Genomic DNA, 22642 nt, shown 5'->3' with positions numbered 1-22642 from the left:
TTCCTGATTGTACGACTTGCTTATCTCAATTATACATGGACAAAAAAGATAAAATTAATGAAAACGTAACTATTTTAAATGTACAGCAATTTTTGTCCATCTTGATGATATATTCCATATTTTTCGAGTAAATTTGACATTAACAAGGGTTTTATTAATTTTTCTGATTCTACGACTCGTTTTTCTCGATATCGATATGAAAGATAAAATTAATGAAAAAATGTTTATTTTGAATTTGCCATTTTTAGTCCGTTTCGTTGATATAATTCAAATTTCTTTTGAACAAATTCAACATAAACAATGCATTTTTTTGAATTTACGTCTCTTTTTTTGAATAATAAATCGATATTAAGTATAAAACCAATCAAATATCAAACTATTCATATTTGTTGTGACTTTCTACTACCTGCGACATCTATTAAACTAGTTCTAGAACTATAAAACTAAATTTCAATAATCGTCGGCCATTTTTAGTCCGTTTTAATGATATTACTGAAATTCTTTAATAAAATTTATCATTGTTTCTGATTTAACGACTTGGGTAAACGTAATTGTTTTGAATGTATATTATTAACAGCCATTTTTTATCCGTTTTGATATATTTCATATTTTTCGAGTAAATTTGACATACACAAGGAATTTATTGATTTTACTGATTATACGACACGTTTTTCTCAATAATACATCGATATTAATCAAAAAATCATTCAATTATCAATTTATTCGTGATTTGTTGCGAGTTTCCACTACGTGTGACATCTATTAATTGAGTTTTGAAACTATAAAATTAGATTTCAATAATCGTCGGCCATTTTCAGTCCGCTTATCAAATCCGCTCGAGATTCTTTAATTAAAATTGATCATACTAATTTTTAATATCGATAGAAAGTATGAAGTTGATAAAAAATTTGATTATCAGTATTTATTTTTGATATCTACTACCAGGGACATCTATTCAACAAGTTGTAAAACTATAATACTAGATTTTAGTAATCGGTAGCCATTTTTTGTCCAAAAAGTGTTATTTTTAATAGAATTTTTAATCCCCTCGTAAATAGGATTTGTATAATAAAAATTTTCGAACATTTTAATCATTTGAATATTGTTTTCCTATATATATATATATTCATATACAGTCTTATATACAAAGTTTTTAATATTTCGTATCCGTATAATTTATAACCAAACCTCGTATAAAAATTTTTCCAGAACAAACGTGTTCGTTATGAAAAAAAAATTATTATTATGGGAAATAACAAAAAAAACGCTATTAAATTGGTTAATCTCGTTTTTAATAAAGAGTGGGGTTGAATAAGATAGAAAACAAAAAGTTTTTTGTTCTTTTTGTGAAGCTGACTGGTTCGTAATAAGTGACGTCCTTTGTTATAAACTAAAAACAGTATAATATTTTATTGTACTTGTAAAAAAAAAATAAAACAATCATTAAATAAAAATAAAATAACATTGTTTATAAATATTATAAATAATAAGTCGGTAAATCCATTACGTAAATTTAGTGTCCTGAAAAACGTTATATTAGTTTGGACGACATTTTGATTAGTTTTTTCCAATGAAAATGATCAAAATTTTTATAGTGTTTAATACAGTTTTGTGCTTTGGAAATTGCAGTAAGTACTTTCTAATAAATCAACGTTAAAACGTGCATAAATCATTTTTTTTTTCAAATTAGATTTTCGTAAAAAAATTCGAGGTCGTTCAGTTTTTTTTATTACACACAATAACGTGATTCGTAAGCGGAATAATTCTAAAAAATTCCCGAATTAAATCTAAATACGAAGTACACTGTTAAAAATATTTATTTAAAAAAAAAATTTCAGACATTTATAAAGAGCTACCGTCAATTTTTTTCATCGACAATTACGAAAAATGTCAATCGGAAGGTAAAATTTTTTGTAAAACGACAATTAATTTGAAACCTACGGGTGAAAATACGTCTCGTTATTGGAAATTGATACAGGTTAGTTTTAATCCTATCGACGGCGCCAGTTTGATATTAAAAAATCGATTATCCTTTCAGCATTCAATCGATAACGATCAAGCTTATAATCACGATGAATTATTCCACGCTGTATGTACGAATCGAACGGAAATCGGGGTGGAACGAACCATTTCCGAGCGTTATCGTGAAAATTTCAAAAATTTCGGACTCAACGCCGTCATTAAACGATTAAATTGTGGTTATGTTAGTGACGTGAATCAAGCGGATCTATTCGATTGGTTGTGGTTGTGAGTATGAACCGTTACGTCATTGCATTTTCCATATCTAATCTCAATTACTCACGTCATACGTCATTTATGTTATAAACTCTTCCCTTTTGAGGTTATTCTATACGTCAAATGTCATTTACTATGCGCACCTACTTTATTTGTCATTCGGATATCGTAATTTTATGTTAGTTTAATGTCATACGTCATTTATGCTATAAATTAATCACATTTGAGGTTATTTTATACGTCATATGTCATTTATTACATATATTTACGTTGTTTGTCATTTATATACAATAATTTTAGGTTATCTTTATGTCATACGTCATTTATGCTATAAATTAATCACATTTGAGGTTATTTTATACGTCATATGACATTTATTACATATATTTACGTTGTTTGTCATTTATATACAATAATTTTAGGTGAGTTTAATGTCATACGTCATTTATGCTATAAATTTATCACATCTGAGGTTATTTTATACGTCATATGTCATTTATTACATATATTTACGTTGTTTTTCATTTATATACAATAATTTTAGGTGAGTTTAATGTCATACGTCATTTATGCTATAAATTTATCACATCTGAGGTTATTTTATACGTCATATGTCATTTATTACATATATTTACGTTGTTTGTCATTTATATACAATAATTTTAGGTTATCTTTATGTCATCCGTCATTTATGCTATAAATTCATGACGTTTGAGGTTTTTCTATACGTCACATGTCATTTACTATGCGTACCTACTTCATTTGTCATTCGGGTATCGTAATTTTAGGTTAGTTTAATGTCATATGCCATTTATGCTATAAATTAATCACATTTGAGGTTATTTTATACGTCATATGTCATTTATTGCATATATTTACGTTTTTTGTCATTTATAGACAATACTTTTAGGTTATCTTTATGTCATCCGTTATTTATGCTATAAATTTATCACGTTTGAGGTTATTTTATACGTCATTTGTCATTTATAGTCACTTGTATACCATAATTTTTAGGTTGTTTTCATGTATTATGTCATTTATATGACGAATTCTTTTCATTTGAGACGATTCTATTCGTCATACGTCATTTACTAGGTTGAATCACGTATTTTTAACTTATTCCATATGTCATAAGTCATTTATATTACACATTTTATTATTTATATTTAGGTTTTGTCAATGTCAAATGTCATACACTCGATTTATTTATTCATTTTTAGGTTATACTTCCTTTATATGTCTTTTACTCGTTTGGTTCGCGTATTTTTAGGTTATTCTATACATCATACGTCATTTACTCGTTTGATTCACGTATTTTTAAGTTATTTCATACGTCGTACGTCATATACACGATTTGTTCATTCATTTTTAGGTTATATTTCCTTTATATGTTATTTACTTGATTTATTCACGTGTTTTTAGGTTATCCTCTACGTCATACGTCATTTACTAGATTTATTCATTCAATTTTAGGTTATATTCTGTTTATATGTCATTTACTCGGTTGTTTCACGTGTTTTTAGGTTATTCCATACGTCATACATCAATTACTCATTTGATTGACGTATTTTTAGTTTACTTCATACGTCATACGTTATATACTCGATTTATTCATTCATTTTGAGGTTATATTTCCTTTATATGCTATTTACTCGGTTGCTTCACTTATTTTTAGGTTATATTCTCTTTATATGTCATTTACTCGGTTGTTTCACGTGTTTTCAGGTTATTCTATACGTCATACGTCATTTACTTATTTGATTGACGCATTTTTAGGTTATCCTCTACGTCATACGTCATTTACTAGATTTATTCATTCATTTTTAGGTTATATTCTCTTTATATGTCATTTACTCGGTAGTTTCACGTGTTTTTAGGTTATTCCATACGTCATACATCAATTACTCATGTGATTGACGTATTTTTAGGTTATTTCATTCGTCATACGTCATATACATCATTCATTTTGAGGTTATATTTCCTTTATACGTCATTTACTCGGTTGCTTCACTTATTTTTAGGTTATTTGTGGGTTATATGTCATTTATTCGGTAGTTTCGCGTATTTTTAGGTTATTCTGCACGTCATATATCATTTACATACTCATAGCGACCTATTGGGATGCGAAAAATGAAGAAACCTCAATTCTGAGTCATAATTTCGGTGAGTAGACTTATCGTATAATAAAAAAAATCGTCAATTGAATATTGTTATAGGTACTTATCTGAGACAATTTTCTTTGGTGAGAAATTTTAAAAAATTCAAAAACATCCCCTCCAGCGAAGATTTTCAAAAACTGAAAAGCATCCAAGGGATCAGATTCTACAATATGTTGTTGATCATATTCTGTCATACTTTTTCCAGTTACATTGGAGGTTATGTGGACAACACGGATTACATCGAAAACGTAAAAAACTTGAAAAAAAAAATGACGGAAACATATTTTAGAAATTTTTTTTAGATTCCGGATAATACCGTTCGACACGGTATACGTAATCTTCTAGTATATCTAGTACAAACTTTTTTTCTATTTTCCGCTTTCCTGATGTCTTATCACTTTTTCCAAATCGTGCAGAACAGAGAAAACGACGGGCACAAACCGAGAATCATTTATCTGTCTTTCGTTAATAGATATTTAAGGTAATTTTGCATAAATTTTCCGCGCGACATCTATCGATTCAAAAAGGTTAACTGATTGAAGTGTTTTGGTAAAATATTCGGCCATTTTTAGTCCTTACGTAAGTGTATTTATGAATTTTAACCTAAAAAACCTGAAATATCGAATTTATTTGATCAAATACATTGTTTTTATGGAAAATAGATTGATATTAATATATTTTCTTTTAATTTAAATCGTTAAAATATGATATTTTTCGTATTTATTACGAGCTAGTATCACCAACGACATCTGTATTGGTATTAATGAATTAATTGCGTTGAATAATATTCAGCCATTTTTAGTCCCTGTATGACTTTCTGATGAATTTAATTTAATACAAAAACATCGAAAAATCAAATATCTTGAGTCAAATTTTACATTTTTTGTATATTGTCTTTATTTCAATTATTTTTTAATACTTGAAATGTTATAAAAAGGTAGTCGGCCATTTTAAGTCCTGTTATTGATTAATTTTAGCCTACAAACGTTTGATAATCAAACTTATTTGATTTTTTTAACAAAAAAAATTGATATGGTCATTTTTTTTTTATTTAAAACCGTTAAAAATTTTTATTTATTTCTATCATTAGCGACATCTACCCAATATATTGAATAATTATTCGTAGCCGAAATAATTGGCCATTTTATTAACTTTATTAACGAATTTTTATCAAAAAATTTCGAAAAATCGAATTAATTGAATCAAATAATTCGTTTTTTTGAATAATGTATCGATTCTAACAGTTTTTCATCTTTTATATAATTTAAAAAGGAAGTCGGCCATTTTAAGTCCACTCATTAGTGAATTTCAACGTAAAAACGTTCGAAAATCGAATTTATCCTACTATTTCCTCCATTTTTTCAATATTAATATCGAATGAAATAATTTTTTTTCTTTTAAAGTGGTTAAAAAGTTGTTTTTGTTGTATTTATTTCGGTTATGTATTACTAGCGACATCTACTGAAGTAATAATCAACTATAAACCTTTCATAGATAAAATAGTCGGCCATTTCTAGTCCGTCTATAATTTTATTGACGAATTTTAAGTGAAATAAGTCGAAAAATCGAATTTATTGAATGAAATCTTTCGATTTATCTTGAATAATTTAATGATTTTAATAATTTTCTATTATTTTAAAAGTTTTAAAGAGAAACTCTGCCATTTTTAGTCCTTGTATAACATTATTAATAAATTCTAACCTTAATAAGTTGAATAATCCAATGTATCATATCAATTTCCTTATAAAAATACATAATATGATCATTTAAAATAATTCTTTCCATTTGTAATTACGAAAAAATCATATTTTTTTAATATATTTCGATCTCGTACTACGAACGACATCTATCGAATAACTAAACAACTGTTTGTATTGACTTATGATTGTCGGCCATTTTTAGTCCGTCTATAATTTTTTTGACGAATTTGAAGTGAAATAAGTCGAAAAATCGAATTTATTGAATGAAATCTTTCGATTTATCTTGAATAATTCAATGATTTTAATAATTTTCTATTATTTTAAAAGTTTTAAAGAGAAACTCTGCCATTTTTAGTCCTTGTATAACATTATTAATAAATTCTAACCTTAATAAGTTGAATAATCCAATGTATCATATCAATTTCCTTATAAAAATACATAATATGATCATTTAAAATAATTCTTTCCATTTGTAATTACGAAAAAATCATATTTTTTTAATATATTTCGATCTCGTACTACGAACGACATCTATCGAATAACTAAACAACTGTTTTGTACTGACTTATGATTGTCGGCCATTTTTAGTCCAATTTTTTTGAAAAATTCCAATAAAACCATATTTTTTTATAAATAATACGACGTTAAAACGAAAATATTGATGAAATTCAACAATTTTAGATTAGTACCATTAATAATCGTAATGATAGGTATGGGGGGTACAATATGGATATTGAACATATTCAAAGGCCCTTTCAAAGATGCATACGCAGACGCCGAATACATCAGATGCAGAAAGAACTGGTGGTCGACTTTATCATTCATACACAATCATCACAATTACCACGAAAGTGTAAGTTAAAAATTATGCGGGGGTGAATGTTTTTGAAAAAAAAAAAAATTTTTTTTAGTGTTTTTTCACGACCTGGTATCTAGCGGCCGATACGCAACTGTACGTTTTATCGTTATCCATAATGGGGGCGGCTTGGATATATAGAAAAAACGTCAAATATTACTTAGGGTATTTTTTCATATTAGGGGTACTAATACCCTCTATTGTAACATACGTTTACGATTTAGATTTTATTTTTCGTATCAACCCCGAGTGAGTATCATTTTTTTTTCTCAATATTTCCCACATTTTTTTACGTCCCTCTATAATTACAGAAATTCGAAAATGGATAACTTCAGATCGTTCAAATTTAACGCGATGTATTCGTCCACGTATTGCAACATGGCGACTTATATGTTAGGATTAACTTGCGGTTACGCCTATTTACATTTAAAAAACGTCGAAATCCCATCGAAAACGGTGAGTAGATTACCTTCCATATCGAACCGTTACTTTGGAACGGATTGCGTTGATATAAGTTTCCATCTCTATATATGGTAAAGTATTTAGTTCGTATTTCGAAGTGTAGATGGCGGTTTTGACGTTTTAATTATTTAAGGTGACGGAATTTTTGTGGTTTACGTCGTTTTTCGGTTTACCAGTACTGGTTTTAGGAATTTCGTCGTATCATTTTTCAAGATTGACTAACGCCCTTTTGAGCGGTATATTAAAACCGATTTACGCTCTCGGTATTGGTATAGGGGTGTTCGGAATATCGAAAGGACTCGGAGGTAATTTTAAAAAAAAAAAAAGGATTATTAGAATTTTTTTTGATGAATTTTTAGGTTTGACAAAAAAAATATGCGAATGGAAACCGGCGGTACTGCTAGGAAAATTGACTTACAGTACATATATAGTTCATTACGGTATAGTTTTCCATAGAACTGCAGTTACTACTAAACCTTTATACATATCAGATTACGTATTGGTAAGATTTCTTAAGCCGATCCTGTACTATAGCTCGGAAAACGTTCATTAACGATCAGAGCGTCATCTAGCCGACGATTTCTGAAACGTAGTACAGATTCCTACCGATTTTATATTAAATTATTATTGTTTTAGCTAAAATCGTTCATAGGGGACGCCACAATCTCGTTTTTCTTCGGATTTCTTGTGTATCTGGTATTCGAAACGCCTGCTTCGAATATGCAAAATTTACTTGTACCCCAAGTAAGACATCAAAGAGCCAAAACGGAAGTTTCGAAGGACAAATAGGGGTGGAACTAAATGAATATTGTTCACAATCGAATTTTTTTGATTAAATATGTTGAAAATCTCCGATTCGTTTTATTTTAGACCGTTCATTATATTATATGAGGTTATAAAATATTCTAGGACGTACTAAAACAGTTTCAGAACGTTTTAAAATATTCTAAGACGTTATACTTTATTCTAGGACGATCTGTGATAACTTTGGAACGTTTTAAAACATTCTAGGATGTTATAAAATATTCTGGAACGTTCTAAAACGATTCTAGAACTTCTTGAAACATTCTAAGACATTTCAATATATTCTTTGATTCCATAAATTATTCTAGGACGTTCTATAATAATGTTAAAACGTTTTGAAATATTCTAGGACGTTATAAAATATTCTAGAACGTTCTAAAACTATTTTAGAACGTTTTGAAATATTCTAGGACGTTTTGCTTTATTCTAGGACGATCTGTAATAACTTTAGAACGTTATGGAATATTCTAGGACGTTATAAAATATTCTAGAACGTTCTAAAACAATTTTAGATCATTTTAAAATATTCTAGCACGTTTTATTATCTTTTAGGACGATCTGTAATAACTTTGGATCGTTTTGAAACATTCTAGGACGTTTTAATATATTCTAGGAAGATCTATAATAACTTTCGAACGTTTTGAAATATTCTAGATCCATTTGCTGTATTTTAGAACGTTTTTCTGTATTCTAGAACGTTTTGCTATATTCTAGGTCGATCTGTGATAATTATGGAACGTTTTGAAACATTCTAGGACGTTATAAGTTATTTTAGAATGTTCTAAAACAATTTTAGAACGTTTTGAAATATTCTAGAACGTTTTGAAATATTCTAGAGCGTTTTACTATATTCAAGGAAGATCTGTAATAACTTTGGAACGTTTTGAAACATTCTAGGACGTTATAAGTTATTTTAGAATATTCTAAAACAATTTTAGAACGTTTTGAAACATTCTAGAACGTTTTCAAATATTCTAGAACGTTTTAAAATATTCTAGAACGTTTTGCTATATTCTAGGAAGATCTGTAATAACTTTGGAACGTTTTGAAACATTCTAGGACGTTATAAAATATTCTAGAACGTTCTAAAACAATTTTAGAACGTTTTGAAACAAATTAGGACGTTTTAATATATTCTAGGAAGATCTATAATAACTTTCGAACGTTTTGAAATATTCTAGATCCATTTGCTATATTTTAGAACGTTTTTCTGTATTCTAGAACGTTTTGCTATATTCTAGGTCGATCTGTGATAATTATGGAACGTTTTGAAACATTCTAGAATGTTATAAGTTATTTTAGAATGTTCTAAAACAATTTTAGAACGTTTTGAAATATTCTAGAACGTTTTACTGTATTCTAGGAAGATCTGTAATAACTTTGGAACGTTTTAAAACATTCTAGGATGTTATAAAATATTCTAGAACGTTCTAAAATAATTTTAGAACGTTTTGAAATATTCTAGGACGTTATAAAATATTCTAGAACGTTCCAAAACAATTTTATATCGTTTTAAAATATTCTAGGACGTTTTATTATATTTTAGGACGATCTGTAATAACTTTGGAACGTTTTGAAACATTCTAGGACGTTTTAATATATTGTAGGAAGATTTATAATAACTTTCGGACGTTTTGAAATATTCTAGATCATTTGGCTATATTCTAGGACGATCTGTAATAACTTTGGAACGTTTTGAAACATTCTAGGACATTATAAGATATTTTAGAATGTTCTTAAACAATTTTAGAACGTTTTGAAATATTCTAGAACATTTTGCTGTATTCTAGGACGATCTGTAATAACTTTGGAACGTTTTGAAACATTCTATATTCTAAAGCAATTTTAGAACGTTTTGGAATATTCTAAGACATTTTGCCATATTCTAGGACAATTTGTAATAACTTTGGAATGTTTTGGAATATTCTAGGAGGTAATAAAATATTCTGGAACGTTCTAAAGCAAATTTAGAAAATATTTTTGCACCGAATCGATCGAATATTTTCCTCTAAAGCTCGAACATATAATAAAAACATCGTAAAGTAAATTTTCCTTGATCATTGACATAATCGTTAAAAAACCACGTTTAATGTACGTTAAAATAGATAATCCATCTCAATAATTAAATTTTACAAGAAAATACCATCATAATTAAATTAATCGTCGACGAAAATCGAAATTACCAAGCTGCTTGAACATTACAAGCATATTAGAATAATCTAAGCGATGATGTGGTTTCTAAAATCGATACTTTCACTTATAATAAGTATCCAACGTTCCCAAGCATCAATTTCCAGTAAGTAAACAAGTTCTAGAACGTTTTAGAATATTCTAGATTATCTTTTATACCAAAACAAACTGAAATTATGTGTTTTACAACAATTTCTAATGTTATAGATTATTTCGTATCTCTAAAATAGTTTTCCAATCATCGTAATATATTCTAGAACATTCTAACTCTTTCTTGAACACTCTATATCATTCTAGAACATTCCAATTCGTTTTAGAACATTCCATATCAACCTAAAACATTTTAAGTCCCTCTAGAATGTTCTGTGTCCTTCCAGAATATTCTGCCTTGTGTTTCGATTTTCTAGAACATTTTATATCCCTCTGTATCATTATTTATCGTCCTCGAACACTTTGTGCCGTCCTAAAACAAACTACATTGTTTTTTGTTTCGAATAACACATGCTATAACCTTCTAGAACATTCTATCGAAATTATAGAATATTCTGAATTATTTTTTGTCTTTTATAAAACATTTTATATTGTTTTGAGACATTGTTAGTCGTTCTAGAACATTTTACAACATTCTAGAACATTATACAACATTTTAGAACATTTTACAACATTCTAGAACATCCTTTGTGGGTCTAGAATATTCTGCTATATTATACATAAATTTATATCGTTCTGAAACATTTTGCGACGTTCTAAAACATTCTATATCGTCTAAGAACATTTTAGACGATTTTAGAACATTGTAGATTTTTTCTAGAAGCCATTGGATCATAATAGAACATTGTAGATTGTTTTGAGAACATTTTAGAGAGGTTTGGAGCATTTTAGATGGTTTTGGAGCATCTCAGAACATCGTAGACCGCTCTAAGTTACTTTCAGAACGTTATAGAACATTTTAGCACATTATAGAACTTTCTAGAGCATTTTAGAGCATTCTACAATATTATAGAACATTCTAGAACATCCCAGAACGTTCTACAATAATCTAGGATATTAAAGGGTATTCTAAAGCATTCTAGAACATTTTAGAGCATTCTAGAGCATTATAGATCATTCTAGATCATTCTAGATCATTCTAGATCATTCTAGATCATTCTAGATCATTCTAGATCATTCTAGATCATTCTAGATCATTCTAGATCATTCTAGATCATTCTAGATCATTCTAGAGCATTCTAGATCATTCTAAAGAATTCTTCGGCATTCTAGATCATTATAGAGTATTCCAGAGCATTCTACAATATTATAGAACATTCTAGAACATCCTAGAACGTTCTACAATAATCTAGGATATTAAAGGGTATTCTAAAGCATTCTAGAACATTTTAGAGCATTCTAGAGCATTATAGAGCATTCTAGATCATTCTAGATCATTCTAGATCATTCTAGATCATTCTAGATCATTCTAGATCATTCTAGAGCATTCTAGAGCATTCTAGATCATTCTAAAGAATTCTTCGGCATTCTAGATCATTATAAAGTATTCCAGAGCATTCTACAACATTATAGAGCATTTTAGAACATTATAGATCATTCAAGAGCATTCTAGATCATTCTAGAGCATTCTAGGGCATTCTAGGGCATTCTAGGGCATTCTAGAGCATTTTAGAACATTCTGAATAATTTCTAAACATTATAAAATGATACTAACATTGCGTAACGTCTTAAAGATGAACAATACGGTTCGTTACCCGAATTATTCCATCAGGACAATTTCGATAAATGTTCGTTCCTTAATGACGAATTTCTTTATTGTTCTTTCGAATATCATATGGAACCGAACAATCCAGAAAATCCCACGTGGGATACCATACAAGTGAGTACGTCAAATAACGTGATGTAGAACCCCATAAAAACGTCAAACATTTCCAGGAAATCATTTCGAACGATTATAATTACAGACACGACGTTTTGCGTCACTGGATCTGCGTACCGATCACATGTCCCGATTCGATCGGAAATACGACGATTCTGGACGAAATACAACTAAACATCAACGATTGCTACGATAAAAAAATGAAAAAATACGATTTAAAAGGAAAAATAAGAAATTTAGACTGCGTTACGCAAATACCTAAATACCAAGTGGATTATGTGGACGTGGCAACCGCGTAAGTTGAATAAATCGAACTCAAGATGGAATTTAAAGCATTTTGTTCGGGAGAAATATTCAAACTGGATCAGATCGAGTCTTCAGTGGGCTAAAATTGTTCAAAATTTTTTGGAAATCATACAATTGAATCGGTTTTGGATAAAACTACACGTCAACGTGTCGAATGTCAATTAAAAAGCCACGTTACGTATGAAATGTCATATTATAAGTAACTTTCCGTGAAAAATGCCAAGTTAAACGTCCCGTTCCGTGCCAAATGTCACGTCAAACGTCACTAAACATCAATTCTAACCTCACTTCCATATTAAACATTATTTACCATAAGGACGTCATATCCGGTCGATATATACTCGCGTTGACTTTTTATAAAAACCCATATGGACATGTCAAATTGTACACAATTCCACGTCAAACGTCAATTAACACGTCATATCCGGTCGAATATTTAAGAAATTCTGTAATCGCGTCGAATTTTGATAAAAAAACTTGTGAACATGTCAAATCACAAAAAATTTTGTGCAAAATTGCACGTCAATACGTCAAATGTCAATCCTAACATCACGCTCCATGTCAAACGTCATTTATCACAATGTCAATGTTAAATCCGGTCGATATATTTCAGAAATTATGTAATCGCGTCGAATTTAGATAAAAACACTTGTGGACATATCAAATCACAAAAAATTGATCAAAACTGCACGTCAATACGTCAAATGCCAATCCTAGCATCACGTTCCATGTCAAACGTCATTTATCACAATGTCAACGTCATATCCGGACGATATATTTCGGAAATTATGTAATTGCGTCGTATTTAGATAAAAACACTTGTGGACATGTCAAATCACAAAAAATTTGATCAAATCTAGACGTCAATACGTCAAATGTCAATCCTAACATCACGCTCCATGTCAAACGTCATTTATCACAATGTCAATGTTAAATCCGGTCGATATATTTCAGAAATTATGTAATCGCGTCGAATTTAGATAAAAACACTTGTGGACATATCAAATCACAAAAAATTGAATAAAACTGCACGTCAATACGTCAAATGCCAATCCTAGCATCACGTTCCATGTCAAACGTCATTTATCACAATGTCAACGTCATATCCGGACGATATATTTCGGTAATTATGTAATTGCGTCGTATTTAGATAAAAACATTTGTGGACATGTCAAATCACAAAAAATTTGATCAAATCTAGACGTCAATACGTCAAATGTCAATCCTAACATCACGCTCCATGTCAAACGTCATTTATCACAATGTCAATGTTAAATCCGGTCGATATATTTCAGAAATTATGTAATCGCGTCGAATTTAGATAAAAACACTTGTGGACATATCAAATCACAAAAAATTGAATAAAACTGCACTTCAATACGTCAAATGCCAATCCTAGCATCACGTTCCATGTCAAACGTCATTTATCACAATGTCAACGTCATATCCGGACGATATATTTCGGTAATTATGTAATTGCGTCGTATTTAGATAAAAACATTTGTGGACATGTCAAATCACAAAAAATTTGATCAAATCTAGACGTCAATACGTCAAATGTCAATCCTAACATCACGCTCCATGTCAAACGTCATTTATCACAATGTCAATGTTAAATCCGGTCGATATATTTCAGAAATTATGTAATCGCGTCGAATTTAGATAAAAACACTTGTGGACATATCAAATCACAAAAAATTGAATAAAACTGCACGTCAATACGTCAAATGCCAATCCTAGCATCACGTTCCATGTCAAACGTCATTTATCACAATGTCAACGTCATATCCGGACGATATATTTCGGAAATTATGTAATTGCGTCGTATTTAGATAAAAACATTTGTGGACATGTCAAATCACAAAAAATTTGATCAAATCTAGACGTCAATACGTCAAATGTTAATCCTAACAATACGATCCATGTCAAACGTCATTTATAACAATGAAAACGTCATATCCGATCGATATATTTCGGAAATGATGTAACGTCGTCGAAAATACGTCAAGTGTCAATGTAAACGTCAGGCGTCACAACAATTCGCTTTATCGACACCATTTTGACAAAGATACGTTTTATATAACCTCAAACATGTTATAAGACGAAAGTTTCATTATATTACAGTGTACTCCAACACTTTGGTATCTCGCTGAAGATACCAGATATTTTATTTCGTTGTTGGTACTATTGTGGTACATAAAAACACGCGAAAAACACATTTGGTACGTCCTGGGGGCTCTGTTGTCGATTAGTACGATATTCACCTTCCTATACAACTACATCAACGATTTCGAAACCCTCATTATACCGAGGGCGGAGTAAGTTAAATTCTGAATCGAATCAAGACGTTAATCATTTCGTTTTACCGAATCTCCAGATCGGTTTATAACATCAAATACATAGTGGGCGATCCGTTGTGGCATTGGCATCACATATCCCATATGGGAAACGCCTGCGCGCCCATAATCGGCGTCGGCTTCGGTTATTTGCTGTACAAGACCAGACACGTGGATGTGTTCGGTGCAAGGGTGGGTTTTATACGGTCTCATATCGCGCAGAATTTGATTCGTGTGATTTTTTTTGCAGAAAACGACGTGGAAGGTCGTGTTTTGTTTGTTGACGTACGTATCTTTTGTGGGGATAATAATTATACCGGGTTGGTACGTTTTTATAGGTAAATTTGAACATGACGCGTTTATTTCTTCATGGTTCGTCGTTGTTACGAAACCGATTTTCGTTTTGTCTATGGGGTGGTTTTTGTTCGGTTGTATACATGGAATTGGAGGTGAGTTTATTGGATTTTTATTATTATTTAATGGAGATGTTGCGAGGTTTTCTCGGGTTGTTTATGTGTGACTATTTTGGTGGTTTATTATTGAAAAAATGCGTTGATTCACTGTTGAAATTAATATTTAAGTTTCCGTGAATTTTTTCAGAATTTTCATGATTTTTTTTATAATGTTCACCTAATTCTTTTAGTTTCTTTTAAAATCTTTAGGTGGTTTTTCGGAATTTTCATAGCTTTCATCCATTTTCTAAATTTCTAAATTTCTAAAATTTTTTTCATATATTCTGCCTTTTTTTGAATTCTCATGTTTTTTACCATGGTTTTCATAATTTTTTCCATGAATTTCGCCATTTTTCAATAATTTCAAGATTTTTACATAAATTTTTTATAATTTTTATCCATCCCATGATTTGTTACATATATTTATTCGATTTTTCATATTTTTCTGATTTTTTTGAAATTTTTATAACATTTTTTAGTTTTTTTCTGAATTTTCGTGATTTTTACCATAATTTTTATAATTTTCAATCATTTTTATCAAATCTTTTCCATCTTTTCCAATTTTCGAGATTATTTTATAGTTTTTTTTAACTTTTATGGATGTTTTCAAAGTTTTTGCATATTTTCTGGTTTTTTCTGAATTTTCATGTTTTTTACCATAATTTTCATAATTTTTCCATGAATTTCGCCACTTTTCCATAATTTGAAGATTTTTACATAACTTTTTCATAATTTTTATAGACTCTCCTTGATTTTTTGCATATTTTTAATCGATTTCTCAAAATGTTTATGATTTTTTGAAATTTTTATGACATTTTTATCTGAATTTCTATGATTTTTACCATAATTTCCATCAATTTTTATGAATTTTTGGAATTTCTATGACATTTTATAGTTTTATACTAAATTTTAAAGATTTTTCAAAATTTTCAAGATTTCACGTAACTTTTTGAAAATTTTTCTAAAATTTCCATTATTTCCATGATCCATGATCAATTTTTTAGGGATTTTTCGAATATTTTCAAAATTTTTACGATTTTTCAATAATTTTCACTATATTTCTCTATTATCTGAATTTTTTTTGTTTATTCAAAATTTCTATAATTTTATATATAATTTACTGCAATTTCCATTTTTTCTCTTATTTTTCTGCATTTCCGGAATTTTTATTGATTTTTTCATAATTTCTATAGTTTTTTATAATTTTTCCTCGATTTTCATGTTTTTTCCTCAAATTTTCTCATTTTTTCCAGGATTTTTGATTTTTTTTAGAATTGCTAATAATTATAAATATTTATTATTATTTAATCATTTTTACGTTATTTTCGTTAGTTTGTGATGCTTCTGTCGATTTTTTTAATTTCCTCATAATTTTTTTGATTTTCCATAATTTTGACGATATTTTTATCATTTCCATGATTATTCATAAACTAGCATGATTTTTTCGTAGTTTTTATTAATTTTTCATTAATTTCTATGGTTTCTTATCATTTTTCTCTGATAATCAGGTTTTTCCATAATATTTCCAGCATTTTCATAATTTTCTCCAAGATTTTCGTGATTTTTTTGTGATTTTCTTGATTTTTCTTATATTTTCTCCATAATTTTCATATTTTATTCAAAATTTTCCAATAATTATTCAACAATTCCCATATTTTCCATAACTTTTCAATATTTTAAAGGTTTCTTGTACAGTTTCCATATTTATCAATAATAGAGATGGGAAATCGTAATCCTGCCAGTTACAAAATAACGGTTATCAATTTTCGTGATAAACAACCAAATAGTTGACCAATCAGTAAGTTTTAAGGATTCCCAAAGGACCAGAGGACGTTGAAAATAGAAAATAAAACGATTTTAATCTCAAAATCGACAATTTTATTGCTCTTTTATTTTAAAAAAACGTCTACAAATTTTTTTCAACGAACATATTAATTTATTCATAACATATAAACTATACTCTTTTTGAATTCACCTTGTATTCAAAATAATATTTTTTTATACCTACTATAATGAGACGTTTTACGCACGCCCTGTATATATGATAATATTTTTTATACCTATTCTCACTTTTAGGAAATTAAAAAAAAAGTTTCTCAAGTATACCATGTATATATTTCAATAAATTTCTATACCTTTTACGTATATAAGACCCACCTTGTATAAATGACGATACTTTTTGACGCCTAAAATCGCTATATTAACTTTTTGAACAAACCTGTATATATTTTGATAATTTTTAATACCTATTACCATGAAACACTATTTTGAACGTACACTGTATGAATAACAATGTTTTAATGACACATAAATTCATTAGATTTTTGTTTACAAACAAATATAAAAAAAAATAAATAGGAGACTTTTTTGAGAAAACCTTGTATATATTTTGATATTTTTTGATACCTATGGAACACAATTTTAGACGCACCCTATATTAATGACAATATTTTTTTGACATTTCAGTCTATTTGTGTTTTCTCAAAAACGACATTGTGGTCTCACACTGTATACTCGGGAAATTTATTATTATTTTTCTTCTTCTGCTTCTCTTCTTATCTCATCATGTAGGCAGAGACGTATCCAGATAATTTTATGTAACAACAAATCTATCATTTCTAATAATCTATGAAACCAAAATTTTTATAGGACTCGCCGATAGAATTTTAAGATGGCAACCGATGTACATTTTAGGCAGATTAACGTACTGTGTTTACCTCGGCCATTTCACTTTATTAATGTCGAAGGCAGCAGTAACGAGAACCCCAGTATATGTCAACTATATTTTAATTGTAATTATACAACCAAAATCGGTTTTACCACCATTTTGATTAATTTTTCTTTCAGATACACAATGTTATAGGCGATTTAATAATGTCATATATACTCGCATTTTTTATTACTATATTATTAGAAATGCCAATTTCGTCTTTACAAAGATTATTCATACCACCACCTTCTATTAATGACGAAAACAAAAATAAATAATATGTGTAAATATACTTATGATAATAAAAAAATTTTTGAACCGATCCTGTCCTTTTTTCTTCGTCGTTAAAAAGAAGATTAGTATGACAGCGCGTCATCTGTCTAGTAAAACGTGATTAAGAACGAAAAAGTATATTATATTGAAGTTAATTTACTGTGAAAGGGGGAATTATAGAATAGAATACAAACAAAAAAATTTTATTAATAAATATAATATATATTATACAAACGACTAGTATGTTCAACACCTCGTCGATAGGTGGTTGTATAAAAGTTCGTTCAAGCCATCGATGAAAAGAAGATGATTGATCGCAGCGCGTATTCTGTCTAATAAACGCGTTTAAGTATTATGTAGAAAGCAAAATTGTTTTTAATTTATTGTAAAATGGGGGTTAATAGTTTGCAATCTTGCAAACAGAGAAATAACAAAAAACAAGAAAGAAATAGTAATCGAAAAACTGTAGTGAATATTATCGACAGTGATGTCGAGATGTGTTATAGTGAGAGGGAAAATAGTGAAAGGATTGACTCGGTACCTAAAGACGAAGATTTATTTTTTTTTGATATTTCGGGTAACAGAAATACTTCCAAACTTTTAAATGACACATTAACGGGTCAAAGTAGTTCGAATGTACCGGAAACTGTCTCTCCGATGTTTTCAACGCCAAATGTTGAGAAAAAAAGAAAAAAAAATTCATTAAATAGTTCGAATAGTGATAGATTGAGTGAACAAAATAAAATTGTTTTAAATAATGATGTTAAACGTGAAAAATCCGAACAAAAAGTTTCAAAATTGAATAAAAACAAATTAGATGAAGAAAAACACGTGGTTGTTATGAAAAAAAAGAAAATCAAAAGTGATATTGAGGCGTACGTCGATAGGGATGAAAAAATCTGGGAGAAATTGAAACAATCGTCGATATTAAACGGTTCTCATGATCTGGGTGTGAAAGTGAAGAAACGAGATTCGGATGAAAAAATTTATGAAGAAAATAAAAAAAAAAAGAAAGTGGATTATGAAGAAGAAGCTAAACAGGTTGATTTTATGAAAAAATGGGAACAAAAAATCGGTAAGTGAATTGCTTTTCTTTATTTATGTCATTTTCTTACATGATTTGATAGATTTATGAGGCTGTTTTTTTTTCTGTTTGTGTGTATAAATGTGGCAAAATTTGCGTAGTTTTTGTGGCTTTTCTCTATTTTCTTCATCTAAGAACAACTTTGGAGAATGTGGCATTTTCTTATTGTTTTTGTGGCTGTTTTTAACCTGTTTTTGTGGATACATGTGACAAGGATGACGCAGATATGCATATTTTCTCGATTTTCTTCATATAATATCAATTTTGAAAGACGTGGCGTTTTCTTATTGGTTTTGTGGCTGTTTTTGTTCTACCCCTGTGGATAAATATGGCCAGATTCGCTTTTATTCATGGCTTTTTCCAATTTTCTTGATCTAATAACAATTTTGGAGAATGTGGCATCTTCTTATTGTTTTTGTGGCTGTTCTTATCCTGTTTTCGGGAGTAAATGTGGCAAAGATAACGCAGATCTGCGGTTTTCTGGATTTTTTCTAATAATATCTATTTTGGAAGATGGGGTAATTTCTTATTGCTTTTGTTCTGTTTTACTTGATAAATGTGGCAAAATTTACCAGAAAATGCGTGAAATTCAAGTAGATCTGTTATTTCTCTCAATTTTCATCTTCTCATGCCAATTTTAATAAATGTGGCCTCGTTCTTTCTGTCCTTGTTGCTGTTTTAACTCTGTTTTTGTGTTCCAAGGACATTTAGATACCTCGTTTTCTCCAATTTTTCCCCCCACACAAATTTTGATAACTGTGGCGTTTCAATACGAATTTTAATAAATGTGGCATCCCTCTTGTTGTTGATTTTATTCTATGTTTGTCTATAAAAACAGTGAGATGGATGCTGGTATTTCATTTTACTCAATCATCTTTTTACAATTCGTATTTTAGTAAATTCATCTTGTTTTATATTACTTATGTCAGGGCTTCTTAAACTTTTTTATATAGCTACCCCCTTCAAGCTTAGGAAATTTTAAATGACCCCCTCCTCCATATAAACGTTCAGTTGAAAATCGAGGAGCGCGTTGTATTTATTATTTTAAATGCTACTTCCATATTTTCATTTATAGGCCCTACATAACAGTTTTGCATTGCCACTTTTTTCAAAAAATAGTTATAATAAAACTACAATAGTATTTTGTATGATTTTTATTTGTATTTATATTTGTACGTAGTGTGTATACTAATTTTAAAATTTTATTTATAATGATTGAAAAGTATCAGATCTTTGCGACCCTTTTTCAGTAGTCTCGCGACACCCCTGGGGGTCGCGACCCACAGTTTAAGAAGCCCCGACTTATGTGGATGTTTTTATATTTCGTTTGCGCATATAAATGTGGTTAAATTCGAGTAGAATTATCTGTTTTTTGAATTCTTTGTTTCAAATTCAATTTTCAATACATGTGGCTTCTTTTAAATTATTTATGAGGTTCAAAATTCACGTGGCTCGTTTTAAATTATTTATGTGGCCGTTTTTATTTCGCTTTAGCATATAAATGTGGTTAGATTCATGTGAAGACGTCATGTTTTTGAATTTTCTATCAGTAATACGAAAATAAATGTGGCGATTTTCAATGTTTCGTCTATCGTTTGATTCGTGTTATATAGATGGAAACGAGAAGCAAATACTCGCAAAACTTTACATAAAGTTGCCTTTCGATTATATACCCCCTCTCCACGATATCCAGAGACCTAGCAAACCCACGCTAGACGAAACCGAACGCGGTAAACAACTTAACGCCAAGACAGGGCCCTATAGCAAAGAAGAAGACGAACAGATCAAAGAGAATTGGACGAATTTTTGCAAAGTGAGTGTTTCGCATTTTTTTGGGGGGGGATAATTAATTTCTTGTTGTTTTTTAGGATCACGATTTGAATTTGGAACCGTCGGTTTTTTACAAATTACCCAAATGCATGGGACGGAGAGAGAAGATAAAATTTATGCAGTATCTGTCTCATAAATTGGACCAGAGGAATCCTTTTTATGTACATTTGAGGTTCCAGAGATTGTATAGCGAGAAAACAGTTAAATTGGGCAGGTTTACCGAAGAAGAAGACGAGAAAATATTGAAATTTATGAGGGACAGCTGTTCGAATAGGTCGTATCAAGATTTGGCTGTATTATTGGGCCGTAGGCCGATGGCCATACAAAGACGGCTTTTCATGTTGGAGAACGGGCTTAACGAGACTAGAATCGAATGGAATATCGATTTGAGTAAACGATTAATCGAAGGGATTTTGAAGGTCACAGGTGAGTGATAAAATAAATCGACAATAATTTCATTATTAATATTTCGCGCTTTAATTTCAGACTATACTCTTATGTGTGTATCGTTTTGCGTTTTTTTCTTAGTGTATAATCCATTTTTTTTCTTAAAATTTGGACCTTCTGAATGACTGTAATTTTTTTTCGTTTAATTATCTCAGTGTACATTTTCGCAATCGTTTAATCCTTATCATCCTTCTCGTAGGAAAAGAAAAAGTAGAAGATTTGGAGGAAGTTTCCCTCAATATCTCCCAGTTGCGCCAATTATCCCATCTATTAGACAACATACCCCCGAAAAAATTGTTCAATTCCTGGTACAAATACGTCCACCCCAGATTATTCCTCAGAGAAACCTACGAAGAAATAAAAACCGATCTGGTGAAAATGTGAGTAAAAACGAAAGTTTTCGCTTTCACTGTATGATATTCGTTCTTTATTCCCCAGGATGTTTTATAATAAGGAGAAGGATTACAGGACGGTGAATTGGAAAAAGTACGCTTCGAATTTCAGCGGCATCAACGAGTACAAATTGTATGAACTTTTCGCGAACATGGTCTCTAATAAAGTACCGAGAAAGAAGAGATCGAATTTGAGAAGTGAGTACGATTTTTCGTCTCCCCCCTGTATGTACGAGTCTCCAATATTTCGCGGTTTTTATTCGATTATCAAATTATATAAAGTTTTTCTTAGTGTACGCGTGTTTTTCGCTATTTTTCTGGGTCTACATAATTTTTTCACGTTTTTCGTAGGTGTTGTTAAACATTTATTATTGCGACGGACCAAATCCAAGGCTCTACGTAGGTATGTGTACAAAAATGGCGATTTGACAGTGACGTGACAATTTTTCCAAACTTTATAATGTATATTTAATAAAAATTTTTTTTCTCAGTATGTATTTAAATTTTTTGTTAATATTTCAGCGTATTTATTTTTT

At 29.6% G+C, this 22642-nt stretch overlaps 3 protein-coding genes across 3 annotated transcripts; all 3 read left to right on the top strand.

The window, feature by feature from the left end:
• Window positions 1-1337: 1337 nt before the first annotated feature.
• On the top strand, window positions 1338-8264 carry LOC130443470 (O-acyltransferase like protein-like). Its single transcript, XM_056778113.1, has 12 exons — window positions 1338-1628; window positions 1839-1978; window positions 2039-2247; window positions 4307-4398; window positions 4452-4642; window positions 4697-4875; window positions 6776-6947; window positions 7006-7199; window positions 7262-7406; window positions 7546-7717; window positions 7772-7914; window positions 8049-8264. Exons 1-12 carry the CDS (start codon window positions 1571-1573, stop codon window positions 8199-8201), a joined length of 1848 nt encoding a protein of 615 aa, XP_056634091.1. The 5' UTR covers window positions 1338-1570; the 3' UTR covers window positions 8202-8264.
• Window positions 8265-10442: 2178 nt separating this feature from the next.
• On the top strand, window positions 10443-18358 carry LOC130443369 (uncharacterized). Its single transcript, XM_056777941.1, has 3 exons — window positions 10443-10512; window positions 18020-18162; window positions 18218-18358. Exons 1-3 carry the CDS (start codon window positions 10443-10445, stop codon window positions 18356-18358), a joined length of 354 nt encoding a protein of 117 aa, XP_056633919.1.
• Window positions 18359-18640: 282 nt separating this feature from the next.
• On the top strand, window positions 18641-22622 carry LOC130443466 (uncharacterized). Its single transcript, XM_056778109.1, has 6 exons — window positions 18641-19428; window positions 21051-21250; window positions 21306-21693; window positions 21914-22094; window positions 22153-22304; window positions 22458-22622. The coding sequence occupies exons 1-6, from the start codon at window positions 18744-18746 to the stop codon at window positions 22544-22546; spliced, it is 1695 nt and encodes a 564-aa protein (XP_056634087.1). The 5' UTR covers window positions 18641-18743; the 3' UTR covers window positions 22547-22622.
• The last annotated feature ends 20 nt before the right edge of the window (window positions 22623-22642 follow it).

The sequence above is a fragment of the Diorhabda sublineata genome, chromosome 4 (assembly GCF_026230105.1).
Source record: "Diorhabda sublineata isolate icDioSubl1.1 chromosome 4, icDioSubl1.1, whole genome shotgun sequence".
NCBI lineage: Eukaryota > Metazoa > Arthropoda > Insecta > Coleoptera > Chrysomelidae > Diorhabda > Diorhabda sublineata.
Note: the sequence above shows the minus strand (reverse complement) of the source record. Positions and strands in the feature narration are given on the sequence as shown.